The following is a 26,152-nucleotide window of genomic DNA, read 5'->3' on the forward strand; positions in this document are numbered from 1 at the left end:
CAGCCATAAAAATGTTGGCATACTGTGGGGCCACACAGGTACCCATAGCAGTGCCGCTGATTTGAAGGTATACATCAGGAACAGCCAGCATGGATTCACCAAGGGAAGGTCATGCCTGACTAATCTAATCGCCTTTTATCATGAGATTACTGGTTCTGTGGATGAAGGGAAAGCAGTGGATGTATTGTTTCTTGACTTTAGCAAAGCTTTTGACACGGTCTCCCACAGTATTCTTGTCAGCAAGTTAAGGAAGTATGGGCTGGATGAATGCACTATAGGGTGGGTAGAAAGCTGGCTAGATTGTCGGGCTCAACGGGTAGTGATCAATGGCTCCATGTCTAGTTGGCAGCCGGTGTCAAGTGGAGTGCCCCAGGGGTCGGTCCTGGGGCCGGTTTTGTTCAATATCTTCATAAATGATCTGGAGGATGGTGTGGATTGCACTCTCAGCAAATTTGCGGACGATACTAAACTGGGAGGAGTGGTAGATACGCTGGAGGGGAGGGATAGGATACAGAAGGACCTAGACAAATTGGAGGATTGGGCCAAAAGAAATCTGATGAGGTTCAATAAGGATAAGTGCAGGGTCCTGCACTTAGGACGGAAGAATCCAATGCACCGCTACAGACTAGGGACCGAATGGCTAGGCAGCAGTTCTGCGGAAAAGGACCTAGGGGTGACAGTGGACGAGAAGCTGGATATGAGTCAGCAGTGTGCCCTTGTTGCCAAGAAGGCCAATGGCATTTTGGGATGTATACGTAGGGGCATAGCGAGCAGATTGAGGGACGTGATCGTCCCCCTCTATTCGACATTGGTGAGGCCTCATCTGGAGTACTGTGTCCAGTTTTGGGCCCCACACTACAAGAAGGATGTGGATAAATTGGAGAGAGTCCAGCGAAGGGCAACAAAAATGATTAGGGGTCTAGAACACATGACTTATGAGGAGAGGCTGAGGGAGCTGGGATTGTTTAGCCTGCAGAAGAGAAGAATGAGGGGGGATTTGATAGCTGCTTTCAACTACCTGAAAGGGGGTTCCAAAGAGGATGGCTCTAGACTGTTCTCAATGGTAGCAGATGACAGAACGAGGAGTAATGGCCTCAAGTTGCAGTGGGGGAGGTTTAGATTGGATATTAGGAAAAACTTTTTCACTAAGAGGGTGGTGAAACACTGGAATGCGTTGCCTAGGGAGGTGGTGGAATCTCCTTCCTTGGAAGTTTTTAAGGTCAGGCTTGACAAAGCCCTGGCTGGGATGATTTAACTGGGAATTGGTCCTGCTTCGAGCAGGGGGTTGGACTAGATGACCTTCAGGGGTCCCTTCCAACCCTGATATTCTATGATTCTATGATTCTATGATTGTCCCCAAATGTGAAATAGTTATGGGTGAGGACAAAGTCACAAAGTTCAGCCACCAGGCTTGCTGTGACATTATCGGGGATACTGTTCCTGACGGCTTCTAGTCCATCTTTGTGTGGAATGTTGGTGTAGAGGGCTTCTGCATCCATAGTGGCCAGGATGGTGTTTTCTGGAAGATCACCGATGGATTGTAGTTTCCTCAGGAAGACAGTGGTGTCTCGAAGGTAGCTGGGAGTGCTGGTAGCGTAGGGCCTGAGGAGGGAGTCTACATAGCCAGACAATCCTGCTATCAGGGTGCCAATGCCTGAGGTGATGGGGCATCCAGGATTTCCAGGTTTATGGATCTTGAGTAGCAGATAGAATACCGCAGGTCGGGGTTCCAGGGGTGTGTCTGTGCGGATTTGTTCTTGTGCTTTTTCAGGGAGTTTCTTGAACAAATGCTGTAGTTTCTTTTGGTAACCCTCAGTGGGATCAGAGGGTAATGGCTTGTAGAAAGTGGTGTTGGAGAGCTGCCGAGCAGCCTCTTGTTCATATTCCGACCTATTCATGATGACGACAGCACCTCCTTTGTCAGCTTCTTTTATTATGATGTCAGAGTTGTTTCTGAGGCTATGGATGTCACTGTGTTCTGCACAGCTGAGGTTATGGGGCAAGTGATGCTGCTTTTCCACAATTTCAGCCCGTGCACATCAGTGGAAGCACTTATGTAGAAGTCCAGTCTGTTGTTTCAACCTTCAGGAGGACCTTCTATCTGCTACCCAAGATCCATAAACCTGGAAATCCTGGACGTCCCATCATCTCAGACATTGGCACCGTGACGGCTCGTTTATTTGTGCATCTACCAATGTAATATATGCCATCATGTGCCAGCAATGCCCCTCTGCCACGTTCATTGGCGAAACTGGACAGTCTCTACGTAAAAGAATAAATGGGCACAAATCAGACGTCAAGAATTATAACATTCAAAAACCAGTCGGAGAACACTTCAATCTCTTTGGTCACTCGATTACATTTCTCCCCCGTTGTTCCTCACACTTTCTTGTCAACTGCTGGAAATGGCCCACCTTAATTATCACTACAAAAGGTCCCCCCCCCCCCGCTGGTAATAGCTCACCTTACCTGATCACTCTTGTTACAGTAAAAAGAAAAGGAGTACTTGTGGCATCTTGGAGACTAACAAATTTATTTGAGCATAAGCTTTCGTGAGCTACATCTCACTTCATCGGATGCATGATCATCCCCACTGTATTTTCCACTGCATGCATCCGATGAAGTGAGCTGTAGCTCACAAAAGCTTATGCTCAAAGAAATTTGTTAGTCTCTAAGGTGCCACAAGTCCTCCTTTTCTTTTTGTTGATCCAAGCCAGTCTCTCTTGTATTGCACAGAGGCGGCAGGACAGGAAGCAAGGGAGAGGAGAGTCTTTATCTGTTGGCACTAGTGATTCAGCACCCCGAATCCTATGTTTTGCACCAGAATAGCATCTCCGTGCCAAAGAGGTGCCTGTAAATTGGAGGGAGGTCAGAAGAGAGAAACTAGAACAATAGGCCCAAGAGACTGCTTTATGAGAATGTGTTATTCATAGTACAGTACTTGGTGTGTCTATAGCACCTTCCAGCAAAGGATCTCAAAATGCTCCGCAAAAACTTAATCTGTTGGCTCCCCTGTGACCTAGGTCCATATAATTACCCTCATTTTATAGGTGAGAAAACAGAAAGATTTTAAAGCTGGAAGGGATGGTATTAAGATCATATAGTCTGACCTCCTGCATAACACAGGTCAGAGAACCTCGCCCAGTAATGTCTATCTCAAGCCTGTAACTCTGATAGCCCAACTTTTAGAAAGACATCTGGTCTTGATTTAAAGACTTCAAGTTACAGAGAATCCATCACATCCCTAAGTAAGTTGTTCCAATGGTTAATCACCTTCACTGTTAAAAATGTGTGCTTTATTTCTAACCTACATCTGTCTAGCTTCAGCTTCCAACCATTGGATCTCATTAAGCTTTTTCTGCTAGATTAAAGAGCCATCTACTACCAGAAATCTCTTCTCCATGTAGGTATTCTTAGACCATGATCAAGTCATCTCTTACCCTTTTCTCTTCGAAAAACTAACTAAATAGACTGAGCTTCTTTAGTCTCTCACTATAAGGCAGGTTTTCCAGATCTCAAATCTTTCTTGTAGTGTGGACTGCAGAATTGGACACATTATTCCAGTAATGGTCTCACTAATGCCATATATATAGAGGTAATACCACCTCCCTATTCCTATTCAATATTCCCCTACTTCTAAATCTAAGGGGATGCAGAACACAGTGACATCCACAGCCTCAGAAACAACTCTGACATCATAATCAAAGAGGCTGACAAAGGAGGTGCTGTCGTCATCATGAATAGGTCGGAATTTGCCCTCTTAGCCACAGCCTCACATTGGGATCTCATGTTCAACTGATTATCTACCTTTTCTCCTAAATCCTTTTCAGTGTCACATCACTCCAAGATACTGTCTCCCCTCCTATAAGTAAACTTAGGAGGATTAGATTTTTATAGGTAAATATCACTAAACATCAATTTTATGGTACACACACATGAAAAAAATTTCCATTGATAATAATTGAAATTTACAGATATGCAACATGAGAAAAATACTGCTTAAGAACGTAGAGTTTTATTTAACGATATTTACTTCATATATTTTTATGTGATTTTGACAATTAGTGTTTTTAATGGTTATAAAGCTTTTAAGTTTTTGAATCTCAAAATCTACCATCATTAAATAATTATTGTCTGACTCTCTGCATAATTTCCCACAAGTGTGAAAATTTAAATCGATTAAAAATGGGGAAAATGCTTAAAAATAAACACTGATATTATCTGCTGAAATGATAAATAAAAATAAAATTCTGCACAACCCATTTATAAGTATGACCTACCCTTTTTTCCTACACATGTCCTTACATTTGGTTGTGATAAAACTCATGTTCAAATGAGCTCACCTTGCCAAATAATCCAGCTCACTCTGTATAACTGACCTGTCCCCGTCATTATTTTCCACTTCACACATTTGTGTGTCACCTGCAAGCTTTACCAGTAAAGATTTTATACTCTCTTTCAGGTCATTGATGAAGATATTGCATAGTTGTGGCTCAAGAACAGATCTGGGGGGGGACCCCACTAGAAACACCCCCATAGGATGATGATTTCTCATTACAATCACTTGTTGAGATCTCTGTTAGCCAGTTCCCAATCTATTTAATATGGACTACACCGATTTTATATAATGCTACTTTTCATAAAATCAGAACGTCACATGGGACTAACTCGAATGCCTTACAGAAGGCTAACATCAACTCAGCTACCTTCATCAATCAGACTGGTACTTGCATCAAAAGTGTCAAGTTTGTTTGACATGATCTATTTTCTGTAAAATCATATTGGATGGCTTTAATTGTGCTACCATTCCTTAATTCCTTACCGACTGTGCCTTGTGTCAGCCTTTTCAAGATTTTGCCAGGGATCAGTATTAGCTTTTCCAGTCCTCTCAAACCTCTCCAGTGTTCTAAAATTTGTTAAAAATCAACGTTAGTGGTTCAGAGAGCTCCTCGGCTAAATCTTTTAATAACCTTGGTCCTGCTGATTTAAAAATGTTTAATAGCTGCTGTTTCATATCCTCCCTAATTATTTAAAGAATAGAAAATATTTCCTTATCAATATAAGATATGAGTACATCAGTCTGCTTCCTTTCAGATACAGAAATATTTATTGACTATTTTTCTGCCTTTTCAGCATCTTGACTCATAATTTTACTATCATTATCTAATAGTGGAGCTGTGCTAATGTAAGGTATTTGTTTGTTCCTGATATAATAAAGAATTCCCTCTTATTGTCCTTAACCTTGTTAGCCACAGATTGTTCACTGATACCTTTAGCTTGTCTTATCAGTTGTCTGCATTTCGTAACTGCCAATTTGTTTTCATTGCAATCAACTTCTCCATTTTTCCATTTTTTTAAAAAAAATTACTTGCTACTTTCATGACCCCTCTTAACCAGGATGTTTGGGGGTAGGGTTTCTAACCAAAGAAACTTTAAGTGATTGCAGAATTGTGGGTTTTGGGGCGCCTAGTAAAGCATTCTTAAACAACACTCCACTGTCCTTCACATTTTTATGTTTGTATTTATCTCCCATTCAATTTTGCTCATGATTGTTTTTAGCTTTGAGAAACTGGCCCCTTTGAAGTACCTGTTATATATATTACTGGTTAGGACTATACTGCATTTGCATATAAAGTTAGGCACAGAGCCAGGAATAGAATATGGGTCTCTTCACGCCTAATCCCATGTTCTGATCCCGCCTTTTGTACCGTGAGTTTGGCTATAGGGTGGCTAAGGGAGACAGGGGGATGGGATGACTATCAACAACTACCTTCATCTGCAGTCTGTTTACAGCCCAGGGGCCAGGTCCTGGAGAGCTCGGGTCAGTGGGGGCTCTGCAGCTGCTGGGCTTGCAGGATTGGGGCATGGTGATGGGGTGTATAAACCCTACACAGCAACAGCCACAGAGGAGTTAATGGACAGAACAGCTTCCCCCACCTGAGGCTAATTATTTGACTAGCAGCAGCTGGGAGAAAAGGCTGCAACTCAGGCAGAAGGAGGCACGGTGAGAGAGGTTGGGAAGGAGCTGAAACTGTTTAGGGGGTGGGGTGAGATTCTTGGGAAACAGCTGAGAGGGACAGGACTTTCTAAGGTCCAGGTTATCAGGCCCTTGGGAAAATTACAATCAGGGATTGAAGAGTAGCCATCATAGGACAGATGACCAGAGTTGGTCTTTAAGGGCCACCATACCTTAAATGGTCTCTTTGGTAGACTCATAGATTCCAAAGCCAGAAGAAACCATTGTGATCATCTAGCCTGAACTCCTGTTTAACACAGGCCAGAGACCTGCCCCCAAATCATTCCTAGAGCATAGCTGTTAGAATTTGGATTTTAAAATTGCCAGTGATGGAGAAGCCACCAAGACCCTTGGTAAATGGATCCAATGGCCAATTACCCTCACTGTTAAAAAATTATGACTTATTTCTAGTCTGAATTTGTCTAGCTTTAACTTCCAGCCATTGGAATGTGTTAGATCCTTCTCTGCTAGATTGAAGAAGCCACTATCAAATATTTGTTCCCCACGTAGGTTCTTATAGACTGTGATCAAATCACCCCTTAACCTTCTTTTTGCTAAACTAATAGATTGAGCTCCTTACATCTATCACTATAAGGCAGGTTTTCTAATCCTTTAATCATTCTCGTGGCTCTTCTCTTAAACTCTCTCCAATTTTTTCAGCATCTTTCTTGGTTTGTGGGCACAGGATTCCAGCAGCAGTCACAGAAGTGCCAAATTCAGAGGTAAAATAACTTCTCTGCTCCTACTTGAGATTCCCTGTTTATGCATCCAAGGATCCCATTAGCCCTTTTGGTTGCAATGTTGCACTGGCAGTTCATGTTCAGCAGATTATCCACCATCACCCCCAAATCTCTTTCAGAGTCACTGCTTCCCAGAACAGAGTCCACCATGCTGTAAGTATGGCCTCCATTCTTTGTTCCCAGAGGTATACATTTACATTTAGCCATAGTAAAATGCTCCCCAAGCAATCCAGATCACTAATACAGTGACCCGTCCTCTTCATTATCTACCACTCCCCCAAATTCTTATGTCATCTGTAAACTTTATCAGGTTTTGTTTTCTTTCAGGTCACTGATAAAAACTGTAAACAGTATAGGGCCAAGAACCACTCCACTAGAAACACACCTGCTTGATGATGATTCCCCCTTTACAATTTCATTTTGAGACCTAACAGTTAGCCATCTTTTAATCCATGTAATGTGCCCCACTTTCATTTTATATCATTCTAGTTTTTTAATCAAAATCTTGTGTGGTACCAAGCCAAATGCCTTGCAGAAGCCTAGAGTTAGAGGTGGAGGAAGACAAGCCCCCTCACAGGGGGCCAGTATAATATAGAAGTCATTGCTTATCAGCTTGTCTTCCCTTCAGTCATACTGATAGGGGCTCATAATGTCACATCAGCAGCAAGACAGTTGGTCTCTAGCATGACACTGTGATTTATCTAGTGCCTTTGATATGAAGCATGGGAGTCCGGGGGTAGAAGGGCACAGCAATAAAAATCAACACACAACCACCAGTTGGGGGTCCCTGACCCAGAACTGCAGAGTGAGCCTCAGGAAAAGGAAGAGAGCGACATCAAATCAGCAGCAGCAGCATTAAGGGGAGAGAGCAGGTGAGGGTTTGAAACAGGATTTAAAACAACAAGGGGAGTCAGAGGAACCAAGAGACAACAGCATGGCCCCCATGTCAAATCTACAGTTCAGCCTGAAACTGCCCCCAGAGACAGCAGGTCCCAGCATGTACTGATCCATCTTGGATCAAAATGGAGCACTGGATATTGGGACCTTTAGTATCCACAAGCCACAACTCTGCATTAAAGAAAAGGGTGGCCGTGATGTTCCCTGGAACAGCCATTGGGCCCACGGCAAATGCCCACATGGCTCTCGCTGGGGCAAAGCTTGGGAGGGCTGTGGATACAGAGAATGCACACGCACACACACACAGTTCCGGATGATTCAGTGAGTGGAAGCCAGCAGGTTGCTGGCTGGATGATTTAATGGGCACAGTACTGATCAGAGAGGTACAGTAACAAATCTGCTACTTCCCAAAGAGTCAGCGTCATTGCAGCTCTCGGGGGACAGGGGAGAGGGGCTGCACTCTCTTATTTTGGAGTTTGCACAGTGGCTGCTGTTCTCCCTGTCCGTGCCCACAGAGCACCTGTCATACACACAGTCACCCACTCAGAAAGCCAGACCACCACAACCAGCAGCCGCAAGGCCAGGGAACATGATCTCACCCTACCCTCCATGGGCTCGTCTGGGTAAGGAATTGAATCCACCGAGAACAAGAAGCCCTCTGTGTCCAGCCCAGCGCTCCGCTGCCTGCCACCCACATGTGAACTCCAGGAAAACAGGCAGCAGAGGAGCCGGCAAACAAGGGAAGGGGCTTGTCTCTGCAGAAAGAGAGGCTACAATGCCGCAGTGATGGTCTCTGCCCACGGCAAGCTGCTCTGCCCTCAGACGCTCCACACTCCGGCTGTTTGGCAGCTGGCTCAAGGAGGCCGAGCTAGCAGCACTAGTCATGCTGTTTGAACGTGGACCCCGATCACTAGCACCCTCACCAAAAAGTAATGCTGGCGGCTATTCCACACTGGGTGCCCAGTGCTCTGGACACGTTCCACTGGGACAGCCCATTGCACGGCATTCTACAAGGATCTCTCGATTCTACTTACGTCCCTATCCTGCCCTCACCACGGCAGCGTCTGAGCACCTGCTCTCTCTGCTCCCCACATGACTCCCACTCGCAGGGAAGCGGAGGGAGGACACCTGCTCTTAGGTGCTGGCTGGTCCAATCCTGGGAAGCAGAATAGGGTTATTCTTTCCAAGGCTTTGAGACATGAGTTTTACTTCTTTGGGACGATGATCCCAGAACCAATGAGTTTCCTGGTTAGGAAGTTTTCCCAAAACATTATCTCCCACTTCCCCCTTCTAACCTTTATCCTATTATCCCTCATTGCTCCCCACATCCCTGACTCCCACATACAAGCCCTCCCTGGTGCTTATGCCTCACTAGTATTTGAAGCCCGTTCTGGTCCCCTCCCTTAGTCATCACTCCGCCAAGCTCCACATTGTTTGCTCTTTAAACTTTGCCAATATCTTTCCAACAATGAGATGCCCAGAATGAAACCCAGCATTCCTGGTTCAGGCTCCCACAGCCAGGTACAGTGGGGTTAGCCCCTCCCTGCTCCAGGACTTGAGGCCTTTGCATGTACCGTCACAAAATTACATAGGCCTTTTTTCCATTATATCACTTTGCAGGCTGGCAGTTCACAGGCAAAGGCACTGGGGGTGATGGCAGAAGACAGCCACTTGGAAGCCTGTTGGAGCTCTAATGGTGTTCCAAGCTGCCATAGGTGCATGGGTACCTATCTGGCTCTGTTGGACGGCTACTATACATCATCGAAAACAGGCATCTGCACTAAACGGTGCTGCTTCAGAACTGATGATGAAACCAATGATAAAGTGCAAGCTGCTGCATGCATGCCAGCCCAAAGAGGCAGAGCTGGAAAGCAATCCCTCGCCCACTATACAAACACAAGATACAGGGATCACACAGAGGGTGCCCAAGCTTTGCCTAAACGAGGCCTATTCTGGCAATTTGCCTGGGGCCCGAGGGCCACAATTAACCTGTATAAAACTGGAGCAGGTGGCAGCTACTCATCTTCAAGGCCTTGCAAACCACTGCCCAGTATCTAGCTTCAAAACCACAGTCTCCAACACCACCTGGTAGCTGCCATTATCCTGGGTCCCTTTCAACCCACCACAGGGACAGACAGCATTTGTGGCTCTAAGGGATGGCCTCCTTATGCCCAAAGAGAGGACAAGTCCATCCACACTCACCTTGCTGGACCCCTCTGCTGCACCTAATACCACTGATCACCAGATACCTCTGTCTGGCCCTCGAGAGGTTGCCGGGGTGACCAGAAATACCCCGAAGTGGCTCAGGCCCATCCTCTCCAACCAAACCCAAGAGGTTGTTATGGAGAATTGCTTCTCCACCTCCAAAACCCAATAACCCCCACATTATTCAGCATCTCTAGACAGCCAACAAGGGCTGAATGGCCAGGAAGACACAGACAACACCCAGCTCTGCTGCTCCCCTACATCGAACGTAGCCAGCACCATCGCCCAGCTTGTGTGTCCAACTCAGAGCATCACCATGGGCACAGAGCAGTCGGACCCAGGCAAGACCAACTGATACCGGTAAGAAGAGAGAAGCACTTTCAAGAACTTGCCTTCCATGTAACCTCTCTGCTATCCAGGGCCTATTCCTGCATATTAAATCAATCTGTAGGCTTTTGGTCTTTGGGCATCTTTACTGGGTGCCCAAACAGTCATGGCAGCAAAACACTCCCAGTTTCCATCTGCAACTTGCCAGAAGTGTATGCCTGCTTGTAGCAGACTCAGAACTGGCCATGCATGGCTGCCAGGCTCGCTTACTGTAACCCAGATGTCGGAATGAAGCCTCGAGCCCTGGAAAAGCTCCATGAAGTACAAAATGCATCAGCCTGTCTGATAGCAGCACTTGGAGCCATGAACACAGCCCTGTGGGGCTCTGCTCACTGCACTGGCTCCTTTCTGAATACAACCCAATACAAGGTCCCTGTCCTGATATTCAAAATTCTCCATGGAAATGACCCCAGCTACATGAGAGATCACCTCCCCTCCTCAGCCATAACTATGTTCCACTGGAACCATGAAACAGTCAACCTGTGGGGAAGGCTCAGAGAATCATGGATGTTCAGGCCAGAAGGAACCACTAGGATCACCTAAACCTAATCTGACCTCCTGCATACCACAGGCCACAGAACCTCACCCAGTGCTTCCTGCATCAAGCCCAGATTTTATGATTGAACTAGATCATACTTTTTAGAAACACCCAATCTTGATTTAGAGGTTCCAAGTGATGGAGACTACCACGTTCCTCGGTAAATTGTTTCAATGGTTAATTACTGTCTCTGTTAAAAATGTTTGCCTTATTTCCAGCCTGAGTTTGTCTAGCTTTGGCTTCCAGCCATTGCATCTTGTTGTGACTTTGTATGCAAAGATTAAGGAGCCATCTACTATCAGAAATCTTCTCCTCATGTAGACACTTACATGAGACCAAACTTTACCAGGAGACAGATCTAGACTGTGGAACTCAATGCCACAGGAGATGAGATGACAGCCCTCATCACTTGGAACTAAATCTAAAAAACCTCATCTCTCAGATTTCATCTTCCCTTAGTAAGTTCTTCGTATACACAACACACACACTCCCCCACAAATGCTAAACTATTAATCCGGCTAGTTCTCCCACAGACTGAGAAGGGAGAAATGGTTATTGCTGTATCTACTTTTAAATATGTGGAGGCGATGCCCAAATATTGTTTATGGTGATGGGGACCAGACAAGCCAGTAGATCAGATAGATTCAATAGATCTTTAACTCACATATGCAGCCTTTGGGAAACATAAGACCCATGTTGTGATGCTCCAACTTGATTTAAGGGGTCTTGCTGTACATAATTTAAGGCAGAGAGAAGCTAAGAGGGAGAGACAAGGATGAAAGAGGTTTTCAGCTATGATTTGAAATGGATGGAGAGATACAGAAAGGCTGTTCTAGGCAGCAAGAGATGCACAGGAGAAGGCACTTGCACAATAGGTGACTAGATTTTGAGCAGGGACAGAGAGGGATTTGGAAGGACAAGACACACTTAGATGGTAATGTTGCTTGGACTGAGGCCTGGTCTACACTACACAGTTAGGTTGACATAAGGCAGCTTACATCGATCTGTGTCACTGCCGATGTCAGTGTCCTACTACACCGACATAACTCCACTTCCATGAGAGGCGTAGGGCTTATGTTGGTGTAGTTAGGGTGATGCAGTGTCCCCTAGACACTGTGTTCCTTACATCGACTGCTGGCAGTCTTGTCAATTTCATGGCATGAGCCATGAAACTGAGAAGAAAGCTGGGAAGCAAGGGCCCACCTGCCCCCCAGCTCCCTGGAAAGCTAGGTGGTTGGACCCCACTCCTGGCTGGGAGTCAGGGCGAGAGGTCTGGGTGGCTGGACCCCACTCCCAGTGGTGGGGGATAGGGGCAGCCCGGGAGCCTGTGAGGCAGCCTGCCAGGAGCCCGTGAGGCAGCCAGGGTCTCAGCAGGAAGCTGCCAGCAGAGCTGATTACTGCGGTGGCTTACGTTTCTAGTATAGACATACCCTAAGTCGAGCCTTTTAACAAAAGTGGGGAAGGGGGGATTTTGAACCAGATCAGGAGATGAATGAGGCACCTGGACAGCTGTGACTTGGGAAGGCCATGGAGAAGGAGGAACCAGGCTACGTATAATTAACAAACTTGTATACACATGTGTTGATACCTGTGTTTCTGCAAGACTAAACCCTTAAGCAGCTGCTGTCAAGATAAGCCTAAGTGCTAGTGCGCAGGGAAAACAGAGGGTTGCTCCCCAGCCTTGGTTTGAATGACCAGCAGGGGTTACACCAGACAGTAGGCTCCAATGCAGAGCTGTAATAAAGAGAATCAACCAAACAGCACATCATGCTGTTGATGAAACTAGATTTAAGGCATTTGTTCAAGAGTCCAGGTCAAACAAGCAGAGCAATGTTTGTCCCCCGGGGCACCACACGTACTGGATGGGAGCTGAAGGGACAGAGAGAGTTCTTCCCTCCTGAGGCTAGGACGTTGCTTAAGAAGCTGTTGACTATACAGCAGGGGAAACATGGGTCAAGAAATAAAGGAAACTTCACAGCCAACTGTGTGGCTTATTTTAATGACTGTCTGCAGCTCCAGCCTGCCAGGAAAGGTGTTGGCACCTTTGTTCTCTCTCTGATTTTGTAGCGTTGTCATCTCAGGGACTCCTGGTGAGTTATTATAAGGTAAAGGAAAAGGAAACAGTTTAATGCATTTTCACACCTCGTTAAAAAATAATTTTCTCCTGAATGGTCGTCAGGTAGAGAGCATTAGCTGCGGCTTGCCCCGGTCAGGAGTTAATATATGGTTTACTGCTTCATGATTGAAAATAAAAGCCTTACATTAATAGTGTCTAGAGTAACCAATTACTAGCTTTAACTGCAGCGCCAGACAGCAAGGAGGTGGAAAGCAGATGATTCAGGGATTGCCATATTGCAGATGACATTTATAGGGAAATGACACTTAATGGGTCAGAGCTGAAATCGAACTTGCAGAGGGGCAGCTTTTAAAGATGCAGCTGCTCCTCTTTCCAACTCACCAGCAGAGCCTGGAGAGAAAGATGGGATGTGCTGAGGTCTAACTTCCTCCTCGCCCTCTCGATGGCCTGAACACCAGCCCATGCAGAATGCAGCTCAGGGCTCGTCTACACAGAAAGAAAAACCCATGTCTGGCCCATGCCAGCTGATTCAGGCTCAGACTGCAGGGCTGTTTCCTTGCTCTGTAAACTTCTGGACTCAGGCTAGAGCCCAAGCTCTGGGACGCCCACCACCAGCTCACTGGGTCCTAGAGCCCATGCTCCAGCCCAAGTCCACACAGTGAAACTGCCCTGCAGCCCAAGCTCTAGTCAGCTGCCACGGGCTGGCTGCAGATGTCTAGTTGCTGTGTAGACAAGAGAAACACATCCTTATCTCCCTTCCAGTCACAGACTCATAGACTTTAACGTCAGAAGGGACCAGCATGATCATCTACTCTGACCATTGGCACATTGCAGGCCACAGACCCTCACCCACCCACTGCTGTAATAGACCCTTAACCTCTAGCTGAGTTCCTGATGTCTTCAAATCATGGTACGAAGACTTAAAGTTACAGAAAATCCACCATTTACACTAGTTTATACCTGCAAGTGACTTGTGCCTCATACTGCAGAAGTTGAATCCCGCTCGCCCTCGCCCCAGGCTCTCTGCCAATCTGAGCCAGGGGAAAATTCCTTCCTGACTCCAAATGTGGCGATCAGTTAGACCCTGAGCATGTGGGCAAGACCAGACAGACAGACACCTGGGAAAGAATTCTCTGTTGTAACTCAGAGCCCTCCCCAGCTAGTGTCCTGTCTCCAGCAGTCGGGGATTTTTGCTACCGGCAGTCGCCAATGGGCCACATGCCATTGTAGATAGTCCCATCCTACCATCCCCTCCATAAACTTATCAAGCTCAGTCTTGAAGCCAGTTAGGTTTGTTGCCTCCACTTCTCCCCACTCACTTCCAGATACAGTCCAAAATGCCCTCTGCCTATCTAGGGACATTTACAAACCTTCCATGAGTGTCAGCCTCTTCTTAGCTCATCGACTGGCAACATTTTTCTTATTTCTCCCAGTGCCCTGGTCAGCCCTGGTCTGTGAGCCTTCTCCTGTATCTTATCAATGTTCTTTCTGTGTTCAAACCTCACCTGAAACCATCTCTTCTGCCGCCTGCATCTGGGTCCGGGGGTGGGGTGTGAAATGCTCTCCTTTGCACTCCCCTGATCCTGGCATTACTTTGTGCATGGCTGTGCCCCCATGCACTGAGTGACAGAGCAATATCCAGGCTGCTGACTGACACGGGGCTCCAATGGGCACTGGGGGCTGAAAGTGCAGCCCAGGATCAATGTGTTATGGGTGTGCCCCAACCATACTCTCTTTTCTCCAGTCATGCCCTTTTCCCTGCTAGGCTGTAAGCAGCTGGGAGCCCCTACACCTGGGTGATCCTCTCCAGACTTGCCTAAAGCAAGTTTACAGCAATGTCACACTAGTGACGCAGTGCAAAGCAAGGAGGAGCTGGCTTGGTGTATTTCCCATTGCGAAGCATGTGCACTTTGGGAGACAGCTGGCATGACAGACACTGCACAAAATGAGATTGGGTGGTGCAAGCTTTTCCCCTGCTCCTGCGAAGAGCACATGGAAGCCTTTACACTGTCCCACCCCTGCAAACCGCATCCGTTCAAGAGCACTGTAAGAATTTGCTCCCATGAAGAAGCAGGCTCAGACTACATGCTTGTGCACACCCGTTGGGCTACCAGAACAAAATGCTGCCAATCCCACTGCCTCATCTTCATTTAGGACCTGAATCCTGCTCCCAGCGAAGTCAAAGGGAGCAAGAGCAGGCCCTAATAGCTCTGATGGCTTCAAACCTGTGCAATGAGCATGGAGATTCAGATTTAATGCTGTGCTCACCAAAGTGAGATTAGCATTGTGAAGCTTGTCTGAGGGGGAGTACAGGAAGGGGGAGTACAGGAAGTTGTCACTTCTGAAGTGCAGTTCAGCTCTGAAAAGGACCCTTAACAATGGCCTTGTGGGGGTCTTTCACGGACGCCAGATGAAATGTACTAAATTTATGAGAAACTGTTTTTTCCAGCTGCCAGCTCCGCAGCCTGCCCCTCACGTCTGAGTAAAGCTGGGTGCTGTTCTCCAGCTTCTGTATCATCACTGATAATGAGATTCTGCTGTTGGAACGGAGTTAAGCATTCTGATGATGATGCAAAAGCCAGGAGATAATCCAGCTCCCTTCCCCACAGCTGGGTTGCCTCTGCAGGGCTAACAGGGGTAGAAAATGGAATTTTGTCACTGAAGTCAGGAAATCGGACTCTGGATGTGCAGAGGAGCCCTTTTTCCATACTTGCCATAATCAAGAGGGCCATCCGGATAGCCTGGCTGCTCTCTGCTGACAGTGTTCGCGAACCGGCAGGACATGCACATCGTTAAAAATCACACCGCAGCAATCTGTGACATTTTCATCACTAGAGATAAGCAAAATGCAGGTCTGGCTACTTACATTTCTCCTCAGAACAAATACACGCTGAGGACCAGCGCAGGACTGTGTGGGCCCTGAGCAGAGATGAAGAAGGCCCCAAACATCTGTACGTTACACATGTGTGCATGTGGCATGTGTGCATGTGTAAAAGAGCCCAGCTGGTGCTTGGTGAAACCATGAGTTGTCATTTAGGTCTAACATGAAGCTATTGAGCTCATTTCATGCTGGATCTCATGCTGGATTTCACAGTGTCCCAGGGATGAAAGGCCAGTGCTAAAGCCTACGGATGCTTTCGCTAAGCCTCTCCGGCTGGCCGGTTATTTACAAGTGCTTCACTCGTCTCACAGGGAGGTCACAATGCACAGTACAAAAGGAAAAAAGGGTTTCAAGTTCTTTAGGGTAAACATCAACCAACAGCAGTCTCTCTCTTACCTTTGGTGTCATTCACCGGATCCATGTGCCGGTAAATATATCCTTCTAGGTAGGAATGGAATTTGGGAGTGGGCGGGAAGAAGGCCAGGCAAATAGCCAGTAGCTCCCAGCCCCGTGCCAGACTCTCATAACGGAAGTTCTCAGTGGTCTGCCGGCACAGCTGGATGTATAGCTCGTCCCTCAGACCCTGCATGCTCCAGCCTTTGGTGGCAATCTCCAAAGCCACGTTGAGTTGATCTGCCTTGGCCCGCCGGTCCCCCATGTACATCTGAATCAGTTTAAATATCTCACATGCTTCCTTCTTGACGTTGCGGTCGCTGGTCATGATCATGGGCTTCTTGATGGACTCGCTGCTCCAGGCCAGCATGTTGGCAATGGAGACCTTCCTCCGGAAGAGCCCTTGGGTGTGCTTGTTGAAGTGCTTGGAGGCCCAGTTCTCAATGTCCGTCTCCGAGGAGGGCTTTCGTAGGGTGAAGGTAGGGAAGACACAGCTGGCACTAGGCATCATATTTCTGTTCTGTCTGCTGCTCTCAAACTGGGCACAGGCACCAAGATCCTCCGACTGAGAAACAATAGCCAGACAAGTCATTGTTACTATCTGCATCAACCCACTTAGATCCTTCACAGACAGTGAACAGCAAATCAATCATTACAGAATTAACAGGGCACCCAATGCACCCACCAAGTTGTGGACACTCCTAGGAGAGGGGTTCCTAAGCCCCACAAAGATGTAAAACTAACAGACAGAATCATGGATAATAAGTAAAACACTTCATCAGTCACATTTCACCAGCCAATATTATTAGCTACTACTGGGAGAGGCTGTATTAGAGCAGGTGAGCGAAGCCACTGATCAGCCGATGTCATTGCTCCATTCATCCCCCCTTCCCACTGATCACTATGGCCATTTTGCTCACTCCTACTTACAGCTATGGTCAAAGGAAGCCAGTGGGACTGTACAAGCTGTAACTCCACGGAGAGCTTCCCGCAGTGTGGAAAGCAGACTGGAATGACAGATGGCATTACCTGCCTTAGGCCTCTCCATGTAACTGGGATATATACAAGTCATCATCTCAGACCACTGGTAGGCTATACATGTTTATCCAGCTCAGTGTACAGCTGGAAATGGAAGACATTCACCTGTGACCAGAGTCTGCTGAGTAGAATATGCTCCACCAAGCCACACTCTTAGGGTCATGAGTCTTCATATGTCCACGTGCCCTGTGAGGGAAGGGGCTTTTGGGGTCTACACTGGGGCCACGTTTAGTATTCAGAGTTGAATACAAATAGGGGTTAATGAGATATTTCCCTCTGGACGTTCAGAAGCTGAATATTGGGCTGGCTCTGTATTAGGCAGAAATATAACCACATTCAAGAGGAATATGCTGCACAAGTGGGCGGTTATTGACCCAACAGACTGTGGCCTGGAAAGATTTAGTTCTACCCATACAGACCTCCATACAGACAGGCAGGCTTTGGAGATTACTTTGCATAGGATTTTGTCCCCTGTCCTGCCCAACTTTCCCTGCCCTGCTACAGGCTCGCTATAGTACTGAGAATGCCTGTTGTACTGACATCTGTTTGTGGCTTTTCTCTGCATTGCGCTGTGGAGCCCCTCACTCACTAGGCATGTGGCAGCAGTGTACAAGCACCAGCCCTCCACCTCACCCTCCATGGGTGGGCAGAGAGGGGACCTGGCCCCTGTGCCCCAGACCTGGTTGGTTAAAAGGCTGGGAGGAAATCCCACGCCAGTTCTACCTCTCATTGGAAGCAAATGACAGCAGGAGCTCAGCCCGACCCAAGTTGGGACAGGGGATTGGTTGCAGGACACTTGGTTGGCTCTGGTGGTGGGAAGAGGACCAAGGGCTTGGGCAGTGAGCTGCTACAGCTGCCTTAGGGAGCAGACCCAGATGCAGCCTGGATCTGGGGGGCTGGGGCCTGGCACATTGAACAGGTCAGGGCACAGCTACAGCCAGACGAGAGGCGTGGTCCAGACACAGCAGAGGAGACCTGACCATCAAGGCAACCACAGAGACAGACACCCGGCAACCCAGCAGAGAGCAGGAATCACCACTCAGGGCTGGCATTGCTCCCAAGCACCCGTGGTCCCTGCAGGGGTAGAGGAGCCCTCTTCTGGCACTGGAGCTGGGGCAGTCTGGACTGTTACTCAGGCTCGACAGCAGTGCTCTGTATTTCGGCACCGGGGACTCAGGATGTTGTGCTATAGCTGGGGGGGGACTCCATGAGGAGCTGCCGAATGGCTCCTTGCACTCATCGAGCTATCGCCCCGCCCAGATAAAGTCACTGGTTTATGTCCAGATGCAGCATATATTTGTGGGGTTAATGCCTGCCTCCCAGAGGCTGTGGAAGGGGGTTGGACCTGTGGGAGGAAGTGGGGTTCTCCACTCTTAAACATGTGATTTGGAGTATGGGGAAGGCACCAGAAACCGGGGTGCCACCCACAGCAAATGCTACAGCAGACAGCTCTTGGGAAAGGAGAGCAGCATGAGCTAGGTCCCATTCGGTGCCTGGGGAGTCCAGTATTTTGGAAGGGCTTCCAGACCCAGTTAGGTCTTCAGGCACAAAAAGGTTCTGCCAAGGCCTGCATCCCAGGAACTTGCACATGAAGTTCTAGGCTTTTTTGCGAAGAGTTGATGTCAAAGCTTTCCCCCAAATACAATAACTGCCCTCTGGGCACACCCTAATAAGAGTCAGTATTGCTCTGCATGACACATTTGCACCTTCCATCTCAGGACCTCAAAGCACTTTACAAACATTAACGAACTAAACCTTGCAACGTCCCTGTAGGGAACTGTCATTCCCATTTTACAGATGGAGAAACTGAGGAAGGGAGGAGGGAAGTGATTTTCCCACCATCAATGTGGCAAAACCCAGACCTGTTCCTTAACCACAAGATCATTCTTTCTCCCCAAATACATACTCTGCACACTGTGTGCAATACATCAGTGCCCAGCACAGCCTTGGAAGTCATTGCCTTAGCCTGTCTCTCATGGCACAGCTATACCGATATAACGCTCGGTGTAGACACTCTTACTTTGCTATGAGAGTGGCTTTTTTTGGTTTAGCCTAAACCTTGACTCATGCAACCTAAGCTAGATTGAAAAAAGGCACTTTTATATCCAAATAAGGTTTTCTACACAGAGGGCTATACCGGTATAACTACATGGTTTAAATTCACACCTTACCTTATACCATGACAGCTTTCCTGTATACACAAGCTCTTAGTAGTACATAAAGTGCACTGTCACTGTCTGCATTGATACAAAGCTGTCTAACCCGACAGAACATGACTTGGGGGGTGAGACCGGAGAGACCAGAGAGACTGAAAAATACAAGCTGCAAAGACAACTCAGGCCACGAGTTGTACAGAATATAAAGCAGTACAGAATTTAACCCAGTATTCAAATTCTAATAAGAACACTGGAATGAAAGCATTAAGGCAGCTATGAACATCAGTCTCTTTATACATGCAGCTAGAATTCCATCTCTGTTTACACGATGCGCTTTTCATTACTACTTTTTGCATGTGATGCTTCACTCAGCAATGAAATGCAGCCAGCTCTGGTTGAAATAACTGCTATTTAACTAAGCACACCAATGCTACACCATAGGGTAAACCAGGAAGTGACGAAAAAAATCCTATCTCCACTAGAAATGGAAGGCAGACAGAATACAATACTCCAAGTTGGCCAAGAAGCTGGGGGTTGACACTCCTACTCTCGTGAAAATGGCTGTAGGAGCTTTACTAACCACAAGAGAACAGGTTGTTGGTTTTTACATCTCATCTGAGACACATTCTGCAGCTGTGTGAAAATACTCACTAGCTCCCAACAGCTCAAAATAAATGTGTTCTGGCAAAAGACAGATATCCAGGGGAGGTGGGAATGTGAACGTGGTGCACTCATGGAGAAGGCCACTGGTCAGAAAACTTCACGAGAAAACTTCATCTTTCCATATTGACAGAGTAACCAACTTTACAGGAAGGGGGTCATAAAACCAGCTCTGCTCTCACTGAACATCTCCCAGGCAGAGCGTCCTGCATATGTGCACTCTACAACATATGCAGAGATGAGTTTGTGTGTAGGACCTAAGGTGAGAGGTACGGTGTTTTTAATGTTAGTTCCACAGCATTGAAGGGATTGGTTTTGGTTATAACCAGCAGTAGTTGGCTAACACAGTGCAACTTTAAGAAAGGAGGAAAGTCTTGTGGTTGGGGCAGAAGCCTTAGGAGTCAAGAGACTCACATTCTATTTCCACCATTACCCCAGATTTCCAGTGTGACTTTAGTCAAATCATTCCACAACTCAGTTTTCCCACTGGTAAAAGGAATTGATGTTTGCCTACTTCAAAGGGCTGTGAACTCAGAGAATGACTAGGCAGAGGGGGAAAAACCCCAAATTCAGCAAGGTCTTTCCCACAAAAGTAGAGTGTAGGGGTCAGAGTCAGGAAAGCATTGCTGTTCAGGACATCACATAAGCATGTGCTTAAGATGCACTGATTGTGCTGTCCTGAACCAGGGCCTAGAACCAGAAGTGTGAACTACCCTAAGAGAAAGGACAGAGATTTTCACTCCAAACACTAGGGCCCCCTTCTGCCTTAAAAACAATCATTGAGCAAGGGGCAGGGAAAGCAGAGCTGAAGTGAACACCTCAATTATTTGAATCATTGTAGCTCATAGACACCCCAGTCATGGACCAGGAACCTATTCCATGGGGACCAGACAGTGCCCTTATGACATACACCCTGTGACAGAAAGTGAGAGGAAGTTAATTCATGTTTGAAAAGCACTAGAGATTAATACTGATTTGAAATGGGAGGCCTTGTCAGTGTGCCTTTAAAATTAGCTGTGTCTAGGAAATGTAGACCAGATGTAAAGATAAACGTATTTAAACCAAAAACTGATAGCGGTTATAGCATGTGATTATAGCGATCATAGCATTGTTGGGGATTGGTCCTGCTCTGAGCAGGGGGTTGGACTAGCTGACTTCCTGAGGTCCCTTCCAACCCTGATATTCTATGATTCTATGTATGATGGGATTTTTGCATAAAGCCAGGAAACGTAACTATCCCTAAAAATAACAGCTGGCCCAGGGGGCAGAGTGAGGTGAAGTCTGGTGGCTTAAGCCCTCAACTGGAAATCAAGAAATCCTGAGTTCTAATTCCAGCTCCCAAACCAATTCCCTTGCACAAGTCACTTCCCCTGCTTCAGTTTCCTCAGTTGCAAAGTGTATTTGTATTCATATTACAGTAGCCTCAACCAGGGCCCTCATGTAGTAAGTGTTGTACAAACATACAAAGATGGTCTTTGCTCCAACCAGTTTACGATCTAAGAAGACGAACAGATTATGAAGACTAGAGAGGGAGATGATCCAATATATACATTTTTAATACACAGTGATACAAAATAGTCAACAAAAGCAAATGCAGTTATGTCCATAAGCAGGTGCAATCCCCTCTCTCCTCCACTTCGGTCCTCTGAGCCTGGCTGATTTCCTGTGGGCAATCCTGAAGCGGTGGTGTTGAGAAGGGATCAGGAGCAGCCCAAGGAAGGTGTTCCATACGTAGGAGCTGTCTAAATACAGAGATAATATTTGCTGTCTAAATACAGAGAGTTTTTTGCCCACCTCACAGGGCTGTTTGGGGAATTTCTTTGTTAATGTCTGTAAAGTGCATTTAATGTAAAAGCTCCCTATAAATGCCATGATTTCTATTAGTGATCAGACACACGGTGATGGCCACAACAATGCCATAGAAAGAACAGCAAGAGAGGAGAGCGCTAAGTTTCCATCAATTTATATGGCCTTTATCACTGTAGTATCTGAGCATCTCTCAGCTGTTCATGGATTGTATGCTCACAGCACCCTGGGGAGGCAGAGAAGAGTTCTCTCTATTTACCGATGGGAACGGAGGCACAGAGAGGCTAAATGACTTGCCCAAGGTGTCACAGAAAGTCTGTGGCTGAGCTGGGAATTGAACCCAGGGCTCAAGTCCCAGGTAAGCACCCTTTCCACTGAACTCCACTGCAGTTCTGTACCCCCAGCCCTGCAGCTAGCCTGCCACTTGCACATCACCACACCCTGGGCCCAGTCCTCCAGAAAAGCTCATGAAAGCCATTGATCGCCTTTGCAGGTCTACAAGATGGAGTTAGCGTGACTAAATGGCCCTGCAGTCACAGCTGTGCCAGAAAGGGGCATGAGAAAAGCAGGGGGATGTGCCACACGCTGACACAATGTGGTTTCTTTAGGGAGAGGCAAAAGCAGGAGGGACTTTCAGCAGGATTTGGTTCTACACGTCATTCAACTTTTGCGATAGGTTCATAGAATCATAGAATATTAGGGTTGGAAGAGACCTCAGGAGGTCATCTAGTCCAACCCCTGGCTCAAAGCAGGACCAACACCAACTAAATCAACCCAACCAAGGCTTTGTCCAGCTGGACCTTAAAAACCTCTAAGGATAGAGATTCCTCCACCTCCCTAGGTAACCCATTCCAGTACTTCACCACCCTCCTAGGGAAATAGTGTTTCCTAATATCCAACCTAGACCTCCCCCACTGCAACTTGAAACCATTGCTTCTTGTTCTGTCATCTGCCACCACTGAGAACAGCCGAGCTCCATCCTCTTTGGAACCCTTCTTCAGGTAGTTGAAGGCTGCTATCAAATCCCCCCTCATTCTTCTCTTCGCAGACTAAACAATCCCAGTTCCCTCAGCCTCTCCTCATAAGTCATGTGCCCCAGCCCCCCAGTCATTTTCGTTGCCCTCCGCTGGATTCACTCCAATTTGTCCATATCCCTTCCGTAGAGGGGGGACCAAAAGTGGACACAATACTCCAGGTGTGGTCTCACAAGTGCCGAATAGAGGGGAATAATCACTTCCCTCCATCTGCTGGCAATGTTCCTACTAATTCAGCCCAATATGCTGTTCGCCTTCTTGGCAACAAGGGCACACTGCTGACTCATATCCAGCTTCTCGTCCACTGTAATCCCCAGGTCCCTTTCTGCAGAACTGCTACTTAGCCAGTCGATCCCTAGCCTGTAATGGTGCATGGGATTCTTCCTTTCTAAGTACAGAACTCTGCACTTGTCCTTGTTGAACCTCATCAGATTTCTTTTGGCCCAATCCTCCAATTTGTCTAGATCACTCTGGACCCTATTCCTTCCCTCCATTGTATCTACCTCTCCCCCCAGCTTAGTGTCATCTGCGAACTTGCTGAGGGTTCAATTAATCCCATCATCCAGATCATTAATGAAAATGTTGAATAAAACCAGCCCCAGGACCGAACCTGGGGCACTCCACTTGATACCAGCTGCCAACTAGATATTGAGCCGTTGATCACTACCCGTTGAGCCCGCTGAGTTCAGATCATATTAGGAGATGGGAGAATGGGCCGGGGGACAGGTGATGGGAGGGATGCTGACATGACCAATGAGCAGCTGAAGAGGAGAAACAACTTCAAAGCAGCATATTCCCTAGCACCTTATTTTAGGGCAAGGCCAATAAATGAGTGCAGGAGCCCAGGGAGTCAGGAGGTCAAAGGTCTATTTCCAGCTCTGGGAGTCAGGGATATGGCAGAGCCCTCTTTTGCCTTGGCCTGATTGGAGAAGAAAAATCTTGGTCTCCAGGGGCCCAATCCTGCATCTCTGAAGACAGATAGGAGTTTTCCCAGGTCCTCCACTGAGATCAGGGCTTGGTTGCTGCAGGCCCCGCTGTGTTATCTAACATCCAATCAAGCAGTCGTTTGTACAGGGCCTAGCACAAGACCCTGATCCTGACTGGGACCTCAAGGCACCACAGTAATACACATATTAAAAGGTAATACAGTTATCTTACTACCCATCTCCCATTCCCAAACTTTGCAAATCAAGCTTGATGACATTTACAATTGCTATGCTCCTTGTCTCAGGTGAAAGTGAAGTGTCTCATGGAGGATAAGGGCATCAATGGCTATTAGCCAAGATGGTCAGGAACACAATCTCATGTTGTGGGTGTCCTTAAGCTTTTGACTGCCAGATGCTGGGACTGGACACCAGGGGATGGATCACTCAATAATTGCCCTGTTCTGTCCATTCCCTTTTAAACATCTGGCAGCAGCCACTGTCGGAAGACAAGGTATTGGGCTAGATGGACCACTGGTCTAGAGACCCAGTATGGGCATTCTTATGTTCTTAACTTTTCTCTCTCTTATCGCTAAGCCACCACGCAAGGCAGCTCCTCAGCTGGTGCAAACTGTCCATTGGACTTCAGCCGAGCACCGACAATTTATATCAGCCGAGGATTTGCCCCTCAGCGGGCAGCATTCAGTGCTAGCTAAATAAGATTTACAGATGAAGACATAGGCACAGGTTTTGCTTTTTAAACTCTTCAGTCGACTATTATTAAATATGTATATTCTAGTAGCATCCATAACCCTCCCTGGGTTCAGAGCCCCATCGTGCTGAGGGCTGTACGACACAGAAAAGAAACGATCCCGGACCTGCAAATCTAGCTGTCAAATTGAAGCTCCAGTTCAGAGCTGTCCATAAGTCCTAGGCTACTGCTGCTTTCTCATCCACAATGTGGCTTCTCTGCGCAGGGCATTTGGTGGCAAAGCCTCGCTGCACAAGCGGCAGGAAGGTCTCCGAACAAGACAGGAAACTCCAACGTGCTTCTACAGGAGCCCTGTTTTACTGCTGCTGAGGAGGGCGACATGCCTACAAGCCTCGTGTGACTGAGAGCCACATGAATAGACTCACAAAGACTGGGAGCCTTTTCATGGGCAGGATGGACCTCTGCAAAGCTGTGCAAAGAGCATCCATGAACGACCCTCATCTCCTGGGGCAGACAGGACCGTCCTAACAGTTACAAACAGTAGCTGCTGAGTCTCTCCTCCCCCTAACCAAAGTTACCCCAGGGATGAAGCTGGCCCTGTATTTCAAAAGCCAGATTCCCAGCTGAATGACCTTTAAGTACATGGACTCTGCAAACACTGAAAGGCTTTAAGGCACTGTGCAGCGAAGCTTATTTCTTTTTGTCAGAATCTTTGCCAGTTTGGAAATATGCCCTGGGATTGATACAGAGGCTTCGGACTATTTGTTGCTTCTGATTTGGAAGAATCCACTGTCCTTCCTTTGTCACTTCACAGCTGTGTTTTCCACTGGGGCCCACTCAGGTGTGACATCAAGAATGGCTATATCGCTTTGCTATTACTGGGGCCTCCGCCCAGTGCAATATCTCATCGCTGCTGAGGCCTCGCTCTTCTGTGCTCTGCAGGAGGAGAACAGGGCAAAGACAAGCCAAAGTGAGACGGAAAGGGGCAGAGGCAACGGGGAAACCAACAGCAGCAGGAAGAAAATGAGAGCAGGTGGGTGCAGAGGAAGTAGTGAGTAAACCACCCAGAGAGCTACATGTAAGGGCTTTGATCCCTCCTGCTGCACTGAGCACGTACGGAGGGTTTGAATTGCTGTCTGATCCGTTGTTTTAATAAAACGACATTTCTTTTACTCCCAGGAGTGAACTATCCCCAAAACATTTGGCACTTGTAGGGAGGGTCAACAGGTCCAAGGGATAACGTGAACCAGAGATTTTAGAGAGTGGAAACATGCTGGGCCCCATCTCCCTGTCTGTGCAGGATTGCCCCACTGCTCATTACTAGTGGTTTGTCCACACGAGATTCAACTGCCCCATGTGACAAGGTTTCCCCCACTTCCCTTGGGAGACTGTCTCTGTGCACTCCCATCATCAGCAAGTCCTTCTTACTGCTCACTCTCAGGGCAGGAGGATAATCTGTGGGCCTAGGCATCAGGAGATCAGCAGTTCTCTTCCTCACACTGACAAAGACTCACCTTTTGACTTTATGAGAATGACTTTGCCTCTAGGCTTTTGTCTCCCCATCTGTTAAACAGGGCAAACATTAATAGATTCATAGATATTTAGGTCAGAAGGGACCATTATGATCATCTAGTCTGACCTCCTGCACAACGCAGGCCACAGAATTTCACCCACCGCTCCTACAAAAAA

General features: G+C 47.2%; 1 protein-coding gene across 1 annotated transcript in view; it reads right to left on the reverse strand.

Annotated features, from left to right (window-relative positions):
* ARHGAP39 (Rho GTPase activating protein 39) overlaps positions 1-26,152 on the reverse strand; it is a 291,601-nt gene that overhangs the window by 129,740 nt on the left and 135,709 nt on the right. The window contains exon 5 of the mRNA XM_077810773.1: positions 16,138-16,699. Within this exon, the coding sequence (XP_077666899.1) occupies positions 16,138-16,699 (562 nt within the window). The remainder of the gene's footprint in view (positions 1-16,137; positions 16,700-26,152) is intronic.

This window comes from Eretmochelys imbricata, chromosome 2 (assembly GCF_965152235.1).
Source record: "Eretmochelys imbricata isolate rEreImb1 chromosome 2, rEreImb1.hap1, whole genome shotgun sequence".
Taxonomy (NCBI): Eukaryota; Metazoa; Chordata; order Testudines; family Cheloniidae; genus Eretmochelys; species Eretmochelys imbricata.